Source organism: Eleginops maclovinus, chromosome 24, assembly GCF_036324505.1.
Source record: "Eleginops maclovinus isolate JMC-PN-2008 ecotype Puerto Natales chromosome 24, JC_Emac_rtc_rv5, whole genome shotgun sequence".
In the NCBI taxonomy this organism is placed as follows: Eukaryota; Metazoa; Chordata; class Actinopteri; order Perciformes; family Eleginopidae; genus Eleginops; species Eleginops maclovinus.
This window is the reverse complement of record NC_086372.1, coordinates 3,595,455-3,608,496: the sequence shown is the minus strand read 5'-3', so window position 1 is coordinate 3,608,496 and position 13,042 is coordinate 3,595,455. Positions and strand designations below refer to the sequence as shown.

General features: G+C 43.9%; 1 protein-coding gene across 1 annotated transcript in view; it reads left to right on the top strand.

The window, feature by feature from the left end:
* Positions 1–457: 457 nt before the first annotated feature.
* The window catches only part of LOC134860813 (dystrophin-like), a 157,881-nt gene continuing 145,296 nt past the window's right edge, over positions 458–13,042 (top strand). Inside the window, 1 exon segment of the mRNA XM_063877636.1 lies at positions 458–648. Coding sequence (XP_063733706.1) covers positions 567–648 — 82 coding nt within the window. The 5' untranslated portion in view covers positions 458–566.

Sequence of the window (13,042 nt, the reverse complement as noted above, 5' to 3'; positions counted from 1 at the left end):
AGCATATTTGATAATAATAATGGGCCATTACTTTAGTTTCTTCTTGTTTTTAAAAGTAGTATTTCTACTTTAAATACTAATTTAAAGCCGGAAATCGTAATGTTTTGATCTGCATGTCTTCACGTTGGTTTGTGTAGCGCCCACCTGAGGTCAGAGGTCACCCCAGGTCGGATCGCGTTGATTATTAGCATGTAGCTCATCTTCCGGAAATAAGCGTCAGCAGCAATGGGTCCGCAGGGTGTCTGGTTTTACGCCTGGCGTCCTCTGAACGAGTCTGGGGCCCGCGGAGACCACCGCCTAGCATCCTACTATTTAGAGGTGGGAATGCTGCGACCCCCAGCCCCCCCCCGAACACCTGCTCTGCCCCGTCCGTCCAGCCTGACAGAGAGACCTAGCATTCGTCCTCCACCGGAGCTCCTGTCTTCACATCGGGCTACTTTTGGCTGTTTGTTCTGGATTTGTACTTTGGATCTTTTCCGCCATTTCCTGGTGGATTACCTGTTGTTTAATTCACCACCCCCCCCACCCCCAGCTTCTCACTTCTTACACCCGGTGCCCTGTCATCCATGGCGGAGGGTGTGCGTCCCGAGGACTACTGCGACGAGCCGGTGGAGGACGAGTTTGGAGAGATCATCAAGTGCCGATCAGGTAGCACATCACAGCTTCATAATAGTGTGTGTGTGTGTGTGTGTGTGTGTGTGTGTGTGTGTGTGTGTGTGTGTGTGTGTGTGTGTGTGTGTGTGTGTGTGTGTGTGTGAGAGAGAGAGAGTGTAACATATGCTTGAAGTGGAGTGGAGTCTGAACATATGCTTGAAGTGAGTGAGTTCTGAATGATGATGATGATGATGATGATGATGAAGAAGAAGTTGTTTTGGTCCAGTCAGATGGGCCTTTATTTTTTCTAATATATTTGATGTGTTTTGTCTCTATGCTGCCCCGTCTTATCTCATTTCATTTACTTTTTTGTGTATTCTGTGTAAAATTAACGAGCTTAGTGTCGAATACTTTTTGAGATCGCTGTGGCAAATTTTGAACTTCATTTCCCACGAGCACTGTGTCTTCCTTCTGAAGAGGATGTTGACACAGGGTTTTGTCATATCTAAAAGCAGCTGATGCCTGTGACCTTGCTAGCATTTCACTGTTCGTCCCTGTGTGTGTGTGGTGCACTCATTGCTCTACGTCTGAGGTTAGGCTTTAAATTATTGGACATTAGAAGTAAGTCCCCCATAGAGGACACGGGTTAAAGTATTTGGAATATAAATATGATGAAGAAGAGAAACCATATAGCTTGTTTAATATGATCACTTTTCTTCCTTCCTGCAGAAAGACATTGGGTGTAGCTTTCTTATTTTGAGAAACAAAAGTTCTGAATGTTTTGCAAGTGACAGCCCTATGTGTGTTACATCACTCGAAAGCCCATGGTATGCTTTATACAGTACATTAGGGTGGACATAGACTGCATGCATGGTGTTTGAGAGGCAGGCCTCAATGTGCGCCCCCCAGAGAAGACTGATATTAATTGTCCTGTCTCAGGAGTATAAGAAGTTAGGCTTTGGTTCTCAACAGAGGGGTTGGATATCATTTTGAGGGGTCTGGCAGTGATTGTTATAGTACAATGTTGGATCATTTGACCGATTTGGGCAAAACTGTAAAGTAAATCTCATCTGAATGAACTACAGCTTCAGAACATTTGGTGTGTGAAGAGCACAATATGCCAGAAAGGAGTGAAGTTTCAAGAAGCATATTGGGAAATTCTTCCCCTCTCCTTTCCTTTTGACTTCAGAACTATCCCTTTAGTTTAGCCCAGTCCTCTCGTTGCTGCTGCTTTGTAAAGAATCAGGACTAAATAGTTCCCTGCCTACTGTCAGCTCCACCTTGCCCAACCCAGAGCTAAATGTGTTCTGGGTGAAAGTGTTGTTTGTGTGGCCGTGACACTGGATGTCTCGCAGCGTGCTGAGATGAGTTAGAGTCCACAGAGGTTTGATTTCCCGATATAGCGCTTGTAAATACTGTATGGTTTGGAATGGTCTGCCGGGTGGTGAGACACAGAGACAAACAGACTGACAGAGACAAACAGACTGACAGAGACAGACAGATGGACAGTAGGGTCATGGTTCTTTTTTATAAATAGAGCAGTGCAACGATGAATGGATCAGAAAATAATCTGTGGCTTTTGGTGTCCGGACTTATTCCTGCACCTCTCAGTGTGACTGGGACAGGAACTGCTCTCTCACTCATTCCCTCTCTTCTTGAGTGTCCTGTCTGATTAAAAAAAGCGTCAATTAGTAAATAAAGCCCCTCCCCATTATCTCGCACTATGTCTCTGTGTGTCTCATCGACACCCCCCACGGTACAGCTGCCGACTGCCGGGTGACCTCATGCTGTAAATAGCGGTCAGCTGGCCGGATGGAGGTTGTTGTGCGGTGTCAGGTAGCCTGGTCTGGGGGGTTACTGGGCCCCCCACCTCTCACTTTCTTCTTTCGTACTGTCACCTTCTTCCAAACTCCTCTTTCTGTTCTTTCTCACCCTCTCCCTGTTCTTTTTACTCCTTTGCCCCTCATTGTATCACCTTTCTCTGATTTATTTCTCACATTTTCTCTTCCTTATGCCCCCCCCCCCCCCCCCACCACTCCTCATGTCCCTCCCTGTGTCATATTGGACCACCCACTGTGCTCTTCACTGTATGGTCTGTCTGTCAGCAGCTAAATATGGCTGTCTATCTCTGGTCTGTATAGGCAACACCTCAGGTATTCAACATGCCGTAGTCGAGTGCGGTGTAATGTATGAATGAAACTGAGCAATTCATCTTAATTTATCTGGTGCATGAATTCTCATCATTTCCTGGAAATAAGTGGGTAATTATTGGTCAAATACTATAATCTAGGATCAGAATAATAACTCACCAGGGCTTTAACTCCATATCCCTTGAACTGTTTTATCCATAACATTTTAAAAAATGGCGTTTTCAAAGACAACATGTTACTCTACCTACTCCTTATTTTTGGTCCCTGTAAAGATTCCCACACGCTGTCAGCATGATATTCGTTAAAAGATGCGGAGTGTGCAGGAGGTCACGACCTTCTGTCTCCTCTACACCTGTCTACCAGCTGTGATTTAGACAAGATTCACTCCTCAGATTTAAAATGTGTACATTGTTATTTTTATTCCCCATGGATAGACAGTGTTCTGCGTATTTCGGTCTGATTTGCAATTTGGTCTTACATACCAAAAAGCTTCAGCCAGTGACACTTGATTTATCCCTCCTCCAGGCTGTGTGTGTCGGAGTGTGTGTGTGTGTGTGTGTGTGATGTGTGTGTGTGCATTAATGTTAGTGTCTGTGAGGGTGTGATGCTGTGGGAGCCTAGATTGGTTTTAAAATTGTAGAATTTATCAACACTGACAACCCTTTATCATGTGTGTGTTTGTGTGTTCAGCCATGTGTGCACCTGTAGTCATGTCTTCCTTGTCATTACGCCCCACTCATACCTTGCCTGGACACACACCTCTGGCTGTAGGGTTGCTAGTGATTAGGATCTATGGTCAGGATAGAAAGGTTTTGTACCTTTATCTTGTATCCTATCTTTTCTCTTTACTTAACCTCTTTTGATTTGATATAACATCAATCTGAATATTTATTTCCGATTGAAAACATGGATCAAACTGAAATCCAAATGTCCTTTTCTGTAGTTTTTAAAGATGGTGTCTCCTTCCTTCTCCTTTTCTTTCCTCACTCCTCTTCACGTCTCTTCATTTCATTTCACTTCACTTCTGTGCTCTTCACCTCTTCCCTCCCTTTGATTTCTCTCCTGTCGTCAGGAAGGGAGGGACTCAGTGAAAAGGTTGCAATTTCACATCTGTCTGCAACTTCAGCACCAAGGACAGCGCCATAGATTTATCAGTACATAGCACACATACACTTAGTGGGTTTTTTCTCAGCATCTTCAGGACAGACAGGACAGTATGCTGCAGAAAAAAGTGTTGCAATCAGTGTTCTTGTTTTATATGAATATGATATGATAATATGAATATGAGATTATTGATTGAAGCTATTGTTTAAGACACAATACCAACACACACAAGTGCCGTGCTTTTCAGTCAAAGAGGATCAGTGAGTCAGACAGACTAACACCTCCACACTCCCTCTGCCCCTTCAATCTCTCTGTTACTAGGGGATGGGGTGGCAGTTTCACAAAGTATTTTGGTCAATTTACTAACAAGGGTATGGCATCCTCCTTCATAATGCTGTCCCCCAGTCCTGCTTTAGGAGCAGCCTTTTAAATCTGTCAGCAGCATGGCGCCCTTAAATCCCCCCACTTTTTTACAAATTCTGAACTCTATTCGGAGAAAAAAAAGTTGATGCATTCTTAATAATAATAATTGAATCATGATTTTAACATCCTGTTTCCTACAACCATGGACAAAGACAGCAAAAGACAAAACACCTCTCTGACCAACCTGTGTCTGCGCTGACCGGAGATCAGCTGTACCGTGTTCCTGTCATGTTGAATCCAGCCCAGTGGAATGATGGAAATGAGTAATGCTAATTTTTTCAAGCCTGAATGAGAAATGGCTTCTGGGAAATTGAATTTCAAGTGTGCAGAATGCTTGATTTAATAGGACTCTTACCAAAAGTTGGGCAAACGCTGAGAGAACAGTGAACACAGACCAGTTATAGCTCAAAAGTAAAATATTTTAAGCAGGTTTGAACATTTTAAAACAGTGTGTAAACCAGATGGAATAGGCAAAACGGTTATTTTTGGGACATTTTTCAAGGGGAAAAGTGTGTTTATTTGCTGTAACAGAAGCTACACTCGTTAGCATTTTGAGCTAATCGTCCTTCCACCTAAATTAATGCTAATAAAGTCTTGTTTCCAAGGCCAAAGAGAACATCAGCAATAAGGAAGGAAGGGCCCAAATGTACAGTTGAAAATACACTTTATATTCCCAGCTCTGACTGAGTTTCTCTGCTTAATGAAGTGATGACATGTATGGACAGAAGATGGCAGCAGAGGCAGCCGGTGGCTCTGAATCTGTCCACAGAGAGACTGTGAGATGCTGGCAATGAAGATGAATGTGTGGGAACAGATCTGCCTGTTCTTGGGAGATTTGAGTCTGGCTCTGCATGAGAGAGGGACAAACAGAGAGCGGGTGGAGGAGAAAACAAAAACAAGGTGGTGGAGAAGAAAGGCAGCTGTTTTCTTCTTAAGGGAAGAAAACACACGGGTGGTGAAACAAATGACTGAATAACGATGGAAACACACACTGTCTTTCAATCAGGATGGAGTGGAGGGATCAGAGTTTGATCTGACCCACATGGAGTTTCTGGGTCACTACAGGCCAGAGGAGGAGTTGTGTGTGGAGGTTATAATGAGTCTGGCAGTCAAAGATCCCACTGGAACTCCCTCCCCGCTCAATCACACGTCGGAGCATTCAAAAACTTTCTGGGTTAGGAGGACTCACGCCAGGAAAAGTGGGCTTTTCAGAATCAGGACGCACCCCTCTCTCAGGGAAGTCGGCCAACAGCTCGCAGCAGGACGGCTATGATCAACAGTTGTGGAGTTGGAGTCATGCTGCGCTGAGGGCAACCACAAGAAGTCGTTCTGCCTGCACATTATCATGCCTCATCGATGTGTCAAGCCTCTATTATCATCAGCGCTCGCAGACGGTTGATGTGAGGACCCCATGTCTGACACTGTGATTTGTTCGCTGTAAAGTAAAGGATCAGGTGTGTGCTGAACCTGAATCAGGCTCAGGATCCTCCCTGGGTTTGGATTAGTTTGGATTTTTCATGTGTGGATGAACAGTTTTGCTTTAAACTGATAATGGAAGAAACGGAGTCTTGCTGTATCTCACACGGCTGATTCGATGTCAGTGTTTTCAATTTTTGTATCTGGCCTTTGCTATCCTAACTATTTGCTCTCCTCTTGTTTGTTCCCCCGGTCTCTCAACTCTATATTCTCTGCTCTTCCATAGCTGTCTGTCTCCATGGCTTATTTCATTTCTAGTTTATTGTTTCATTCGCTCTTATTTGCTCCCGCTGACACACACAGCGAACACTCTCTGCTCCTCGACTCTCTTATATTCCTCACACCGCTGTCAGCAGTGTGCTTTTTATATTTGCTGCCATAAAATGATGTTGCAAGGTCACGTAAAGGAAAGTTAGACTTGAAGGGAGTATTTTAGAAAAATAAAGATGAGGGTAAATGAAGTGAAGGGATAGATTCTGAGAAATGGAGACAGATGGCCAGAGGGCAGAAGGGGCCACTTAGGTTAAAAGGTTGAATGGATCGTATGAAGCAAGAAAAGATGGCAGATTGAACAACAAAAATACAGAGAAACCAAAGAAAACAGGGAAAAAAAATAGGGAAAAGACACTGTTCTGATGGTAAGACACTGCACCGGAGGTGGCAGGAAGGAGGGCGTCTGAGAATCCTTATTTCATAAATGAGTCAGTGAGGGTGTGTGAGGTGTTTTGTGGGTTTCTGAACAGGTTATGTTGGAGTCTGACTCAGCAGACCGCTGTGAGAAGTCTCCCACTGGCCAAATACTTGCATTTTCTCCACTCTGCCTCCCCCTATGTTACCACTTTTGAAGTCTGTAAAGGAGACACCTGCTGGGGCTGGAGCTAACATGCTACATACCAATGATGGAACAAGTTTGCAGTTCACTCAAAGTTGGGTGGTAAAGAAGGGTTGCCTGGATTATTCACAATTTATAAATACAGCGTACAACAGGCCTTACTTTGTTAGACGCATATTAAACAGACCTTCAAAAGCCTTAGAATCCCTCTCTCCTGCAGCAACCAGTCTAAATGTGTCTTGAAGAAAAGAAACCGAGTATAATCCCAACTATCAAGGGATCCCTTAAAGAATAATCGAGACAAAAACAAGTGAAACAGCTGACGTGCAGATGAAAGAGCGAGGGATGGGAGACACAGGGAGAGGCGGTGGGAGGGCTGTGAGGAGAGGGACATGGCTCTGATTGCAGTTAATTGCTGTTCACATCCAGGGTGGGTCTAATCACTCCGAGGCTCTTTGCATGTGTGTGTCTGTGTGTGTGTGTGTGTGCATGCTAACGCCTCCCCGGTACAGGCTTGAGCTCATTGGAGCAGCGGTTTGGTCGTGCGTTAGCCTTGGTTTATAATTAGCCCCTTGCATCCTCCACGCCCCCCCAACCAGACACAGACCCTCTCAACTTACATAAGGCTGAGAGGAGAAACATGGAGCCAGTTCAACGGATAACAGCTTATAAATGTTCTTCATCTCCTTCATTCAGTGATATCTCAATCTGTTTTACCGGGTTCTTTTTCTGACACAAAATGTTAGATATAAAGATTCAAATCACAGAAAGGACTTTGATTTTCTCATTTGCCATTTGGTGGTTGTTCCATCCAAAGCCTTGAAGTTTGTGATGAATAAACTCAGAGTTTTCTTCTTTTATTGATACAATAATTGGTTTTAATGCGTTCTCAAAACAGTTAATTTGTTCATCATTGTGCCAGTAGATTGATATTATTGGATGATATGTGCTTACACCCACATTTTAGTGTGTTATGAACAGCCTCCAAAATTCCAGTATTGCTCTGACTCTAGATCTAGGAAGTGAGCCAACAGGTGATGACACTTTAACTCTGAAACCTTATAATGGCTTTTTAATGGACCGTGACAGCACCTTTGCTCCTAAACCATAAACTAAACCCATAAAAATTAAATATTGCAGGGAGGATATTTACTGCACATGTGCATTGTAACTGAAACATGGTGCGGGCTGATGCCATTAGGCACATTTCCAAAATCAAGACCCATTTATGACCCTGACTTTTGCTTCAAGTTGCAGTACAGTTGAGGAAATGCTGTGCGAGAGTGATCCAACTTTTATGGCTTTGTGTAAACTGAGCAGCGACCCCCTCCCATTGAGACATTCACCATCTGTTGTCTCCTGTCAATTGATTTAATTCACTTTTACGAGACTAAAGGGTGTAGTCAGCGACTCTGGAAAAAGATCGTTGGTGTTTGAACTCACGGGCTGACTCCCAGAGCATCAAACACCGGGGCTGGGGCAGTATCCCTCTGCGTCTTTATACCCAGGCATAGGGAACCCTTTATGAGACCCAACAGGCTTTTAATTTAGACGCTCAGAGCAGTACGCTAAAATGGGGGAACAAACCCAGGACGTTCAAACAGGGGAATGGTGATTTCCAGAGACAGCACTCAGCTTTCAGCACCATTCGGACCGCAGTACTCAAAATCATCAACAGTTTGTTAAAAATGTCTATCATTGATCATTTCCACATCTCTGGAGGGAACTTAATTGGAACCGTCAAACTCAAGTGTTGTTGTCTTGCTCAGTTTGCCCGTTTGGATTTAATTTGACCCGGGCAGAAGAGCAGATCAATCTGAAGTCGGTCCTAATGAGCCAGTCTCACTTGGCTGGTCAGTTTTTAGCCTCAGGGCCTGGTACTCTGTTAGTTGACTTGTTAACACGGCTTTAATCTACAATTACATTCATCAAGGGGCTTTGGACTCGGTGCAACAGCTACTCAAGCAATCTGAGTTGTTGTTTTTTGAGCACAAAGGTGAACATGAGCAGGAGACAAAGAAATATGATTATGATACCGATACAGATTTATTGTAACCAGGTGTTTCATGTTTCTTGATTGCTTCATCAATTTGAAACATGTGATCAACAGCCTGCAATTTATGAAGGGATCCAATGAGGAGGTATTGCTGGATTTGCATCTCAGACATCTGGTGTGATGAATTTGCTGGCAAAACTCAAACCACGGCAAGTTAAGGGCTAAAAGATGCTAAGATTCTGAAAAAAGCTCAAATGAAATTCAGAATCAGGTTATATTCTCCATATCTATCACTAAGTTGTTATCATATGTTGTCTAACGTATGTATTACTTTTTTCTGTATACCCCTTTTCAACCCCCCTTCCTTGTTTTTCTATGCTCTTATCTTTTTATGTTCTTGTTCATATTTGCACTGTGGGACTGCCAGAAACAGTATTGAAATGTTCTGTCTGTATAACACATGTGGAAACTTTGACCATAAAGTGGACTTTGACTTAGAAGGACTTATTTCACATTATGCATTTGTGCCATTGGTAATCTATGGTGGTTATAAGTGTGGTTTAATCCTCTTTACCAACTGTATCAAAGAAAGATATGTATTCTTTCCACAAAATACAAACTGCTCCTTTAACATTTCTGTAGCTTTATTATCATCTTCAATCTTCAATATGAGATGAGCTGAACTATTTAATTGGCCTTCAAGTGGTTTGATTCAAATGCTCACAGTGTTCTGTCTTCGATAAACAAGAACAAATAAATACTAAAGAAGGTTTATTCCTAAATAAGATGATGCTGATTTGAAAAAAGAAGCAAAATGATTAGGAGCGGCTTGGTATATGAGCGCGCTAATTAAACTAATTAAATCACAGAAGAAGATGGCCCGAGGAGTGTTTCTTCTAATAAAAAAATATTCCAATTATCACATTGATACACACGAGTCAGGTTTCAAATGATCGCTGAGAAATGAAATGCTGAGGAATGAAGTTGGGTTTGACTCGAGGCTTTCACGCAGGTTAATTGCTTGCTCACGAGAGGAAGCTGGGCTGACATTTCTGGAGTGAAAATGCTTTTAATAAGCAAACAAAACACCCGTAAGATGATTCCACTCAAGTAACTTGTAAACAAACGTAAGGCTTGAGTTAGCTCACAGGTTGTGCGACTCGGGGCGACTGATGACTCAAACAGGACGTGAGTTTATACGTGTGATCAGCTGGGGGACATTTGACAGTGATCTGAACTCCCCCGGCTTGTTAGTTTAATGAAACATCAGCAGAGTAGATTATTGAGGCCTCTAACCACAGCCTGCACATACACACACACATGAACTCCCCACACACACACATTAAAGAAAAACGCAGGAGCATAAAAGAGACAAAACTGTTTATCAAGCTGCCAGGAGTAAAGAGGCGGTAATTACAACATACCAGTGTGCACTTGTGAGTGTGTGTGTATCTGCACACACTTGTGATTGTGTGCGCTGTCGTTTTGCTCGTTTAGCTAATGACTCCGCCCTCTGCGGGATTGCTCTCCGCGGGAAACATGCATACATTTATCGCTACTGGCAGCGCAACAATACAGATGCCATAGCAACTGTAGCCCGGGATACAATACAGTAGGCGCTGAGGTCCTTGGCAACCCAGGCACTTCCTCAAAAGCTCCCTGTGAGCCTGAAGGCAGCTGGAGCTGACACATGGCTACAGCGGCACACACACACTCTGCAACCCGTGTGTGTGTGTGTGTGTGTGTGTGTGTGTGAGAGATAGAGAGAATGGCATCAGATTCCATATCTGCCCCTCTGCTGAGCCGTTGTATCTAACAAATCAGGTTCAGGGCTTTTATGAGAGGAATTGCAGCTGAACGCTCGCCCGCAGCATCTTTTTCTATCCCTGCAGTTTTTGTTTATAGAGAATTTAAAGCTGAGCAGCAGAGCTCGTGACGCAGCATCAGTGTCTACGGAAACAATAATGCTGATGAATAGAGGGACAGTCAAGTGTGTCAGTGAGGGATGGAGATTCATCCTCTCATCTATCAACACTTTTAATGATCAGTTCTTTAGCATTTAGCCACTGAAGTTGAGGAATGTGGAAACCGTGCTGTGACATGCTTAAATGTTCAGAAAGCTCTTTATTTTTCTCTTTTCACCCTCTGTCTGAAACCAGAGCCCAGTCTGCTCTGATTGGTTAGCTGTTGTGATTAGCCAACTGCTTAGAGTTGTCCCGCCCCTTAGCCCACAATGTTGTGGAGCGTTAGCCATTAGAAGCAGGAGGGTTCAATAGTGATGTCACTATTTTACGGTAATAAACAAAGGAGTTCAATGGACTGGTTTCAAGCAGGGTGGGGGAGATTGTGTGAGGGACACTTTAAGCTGAGGTCTTCTCACTGTGAGCCAGGGTGCAAAGCTTGACATGCAACAGTAAGGAAGCAGGGAGTGAGCGGTAAACACCTGCAGCATTTGAATGTTTTTTAATTCCAAGGTAAATATCCTAGTTTGTTTGAAGAAAACTGTTTACTCACTAACTGGAATTGTGGGTGATTAGATCAGTCTCCATGTCTGCTGATTAAAGAGCCCGCCCGATGGCTCCCTTTAACATTTCCTAAAATGGGTTTGCCTCACAGTATGGCTTAATCAAGGCTAGTGATTAAGAGCCCGGGTTTAGAATGCATGCACACACGGATGCCGACGCATACCCACTCACAGGTGATTGTATTAACACACACACACTTAGTCACATTCCTATACGTACACTCCAGAGAGCAGTCTCCTTAATGGCCCCGCTCTCAAGTCCCCAACTGCGATAAGTGAATTTTAATTAAGAGAATATTGAGAATTGTAATAAATAATTTTAATGACCCGCAAATGGTTTGGCTTCTCTTCAGAGAGAGGGGGAAAAAAAGAGAGAGGACACACACTATTGGTTTCACCGAGGAGGGAAGGGAAGTGTGTGTAGCTGCTGTCTGAGCCAAATTACACACATCAGTCTTTTTACTGTAAATCTGTGTTATAAGGAAATCCAGAGCATTCCAAATAACTTCATTCATTAATTTAAGGATGTGTGTGTGTGTGTGTGTGTGTGTGTGTGTGTGTGTGTGTGTGTGTGTGTGTGTGTGTGTGTGTGTGTGTGTGTGTGTGTGTGTGTGTGTGTGTGTGTGTGTGTGTGTGTGTGTGTGTGTGTGTGTGTGTGTGTGTGTGTGTGTGTGTGTGTGTGTGTGTGTGTGTGTGTGTGTGTGGTTGTTCTTGTGCCCGCTGAAAGAGGCAGCAGATTGCGGTGATTTTCGGCCAGCTGGTCCGGCTGTTTTTCTATCTGTCACCCTTGTCAACACAAACACACACACACACACACACACACACACACACACACACACACACACACACACACACACACACACACACAGAGGTCATTGTCTATCCAATCAAAACCACTTTAAGAAGCTCCCCAGCCAATGAGCAAGTGGGATCCCTTCTACTTCCTGCGCTGGCTGACTAATGGCTAAATAGTGCTTGTGATCGCCGTAAAATCAGGCATATGTTTGCTAGCTGTAGACGCGCCAGTGTGAGGTTGTGTGTGTCACGTCAGCTGCTGGGGATAAAGCTCTGTGTTGTAGGATTCTGTTTTGCTCTTACGATATTGGCAGGCAGGAAGTTGGCAAGCAGTCCCACAATTGAATTATGATATTCCCAGGTCCTTTTGAGGGATAATGAGAGTAAAGTAAGGGAAATACACGTCAGGCAAGCAGCGAGCAATAGTAGAATACTACACGTGAATACAGAGGAGCCGGTTTGATTGTTCTATTAACCATATGAACCTGCAAAAGTAACTAATGGTGTGAAATAAATATAGTAGAGGAGTAAGTACTACACTCAAGTAGAGTACCTCAAGACATGGTAATCAGAATTTGGCATTGGAAACCTCTCGATATAAACACAGGAACATAGGAATCTCCTCTCCAAAGCGTACTTGGAGCAATTTGGGGCTCAGTGCTTCTCTTCAGGCTGTTCAGCATCATGGTGGGCAGAGCAGATGAAAAACCAGACGCTCTCCAGTCCCCAGATCACAGCTGGAACACAGGCTGCAGGCAGCACCGGAGATCAGTCCAGCTGCCCTCCGGTTATTGCTAATCCTCCCCACTTCGGGGCCTGACCTGTCTCCTGGAGGACGTATAAACGTGTTTCCTTCACTTCCCATCACACAGCGCAATGCTTCACCGTGGATCTACGGGAAACACTGAGAATATGAATGAGGGCCATGCACACGTGGTGTAATGAAGCAATCAGTGATTTCATGCTCAAATCTACCCTTATTACGATATAGTCTTCTCCTGTAGTTATATGTCGAAAGTCCAGCTCGCTGTCTTGATCGCCTCCAAACACGTTCGGTATTCTTATTCCTTTTATAATTAGCCTCCTCTGAATTCCTGACGCTGACTGCTCTCGTGTCTCTCTCCAGTGCAGACCTGCCAGCTTTATTT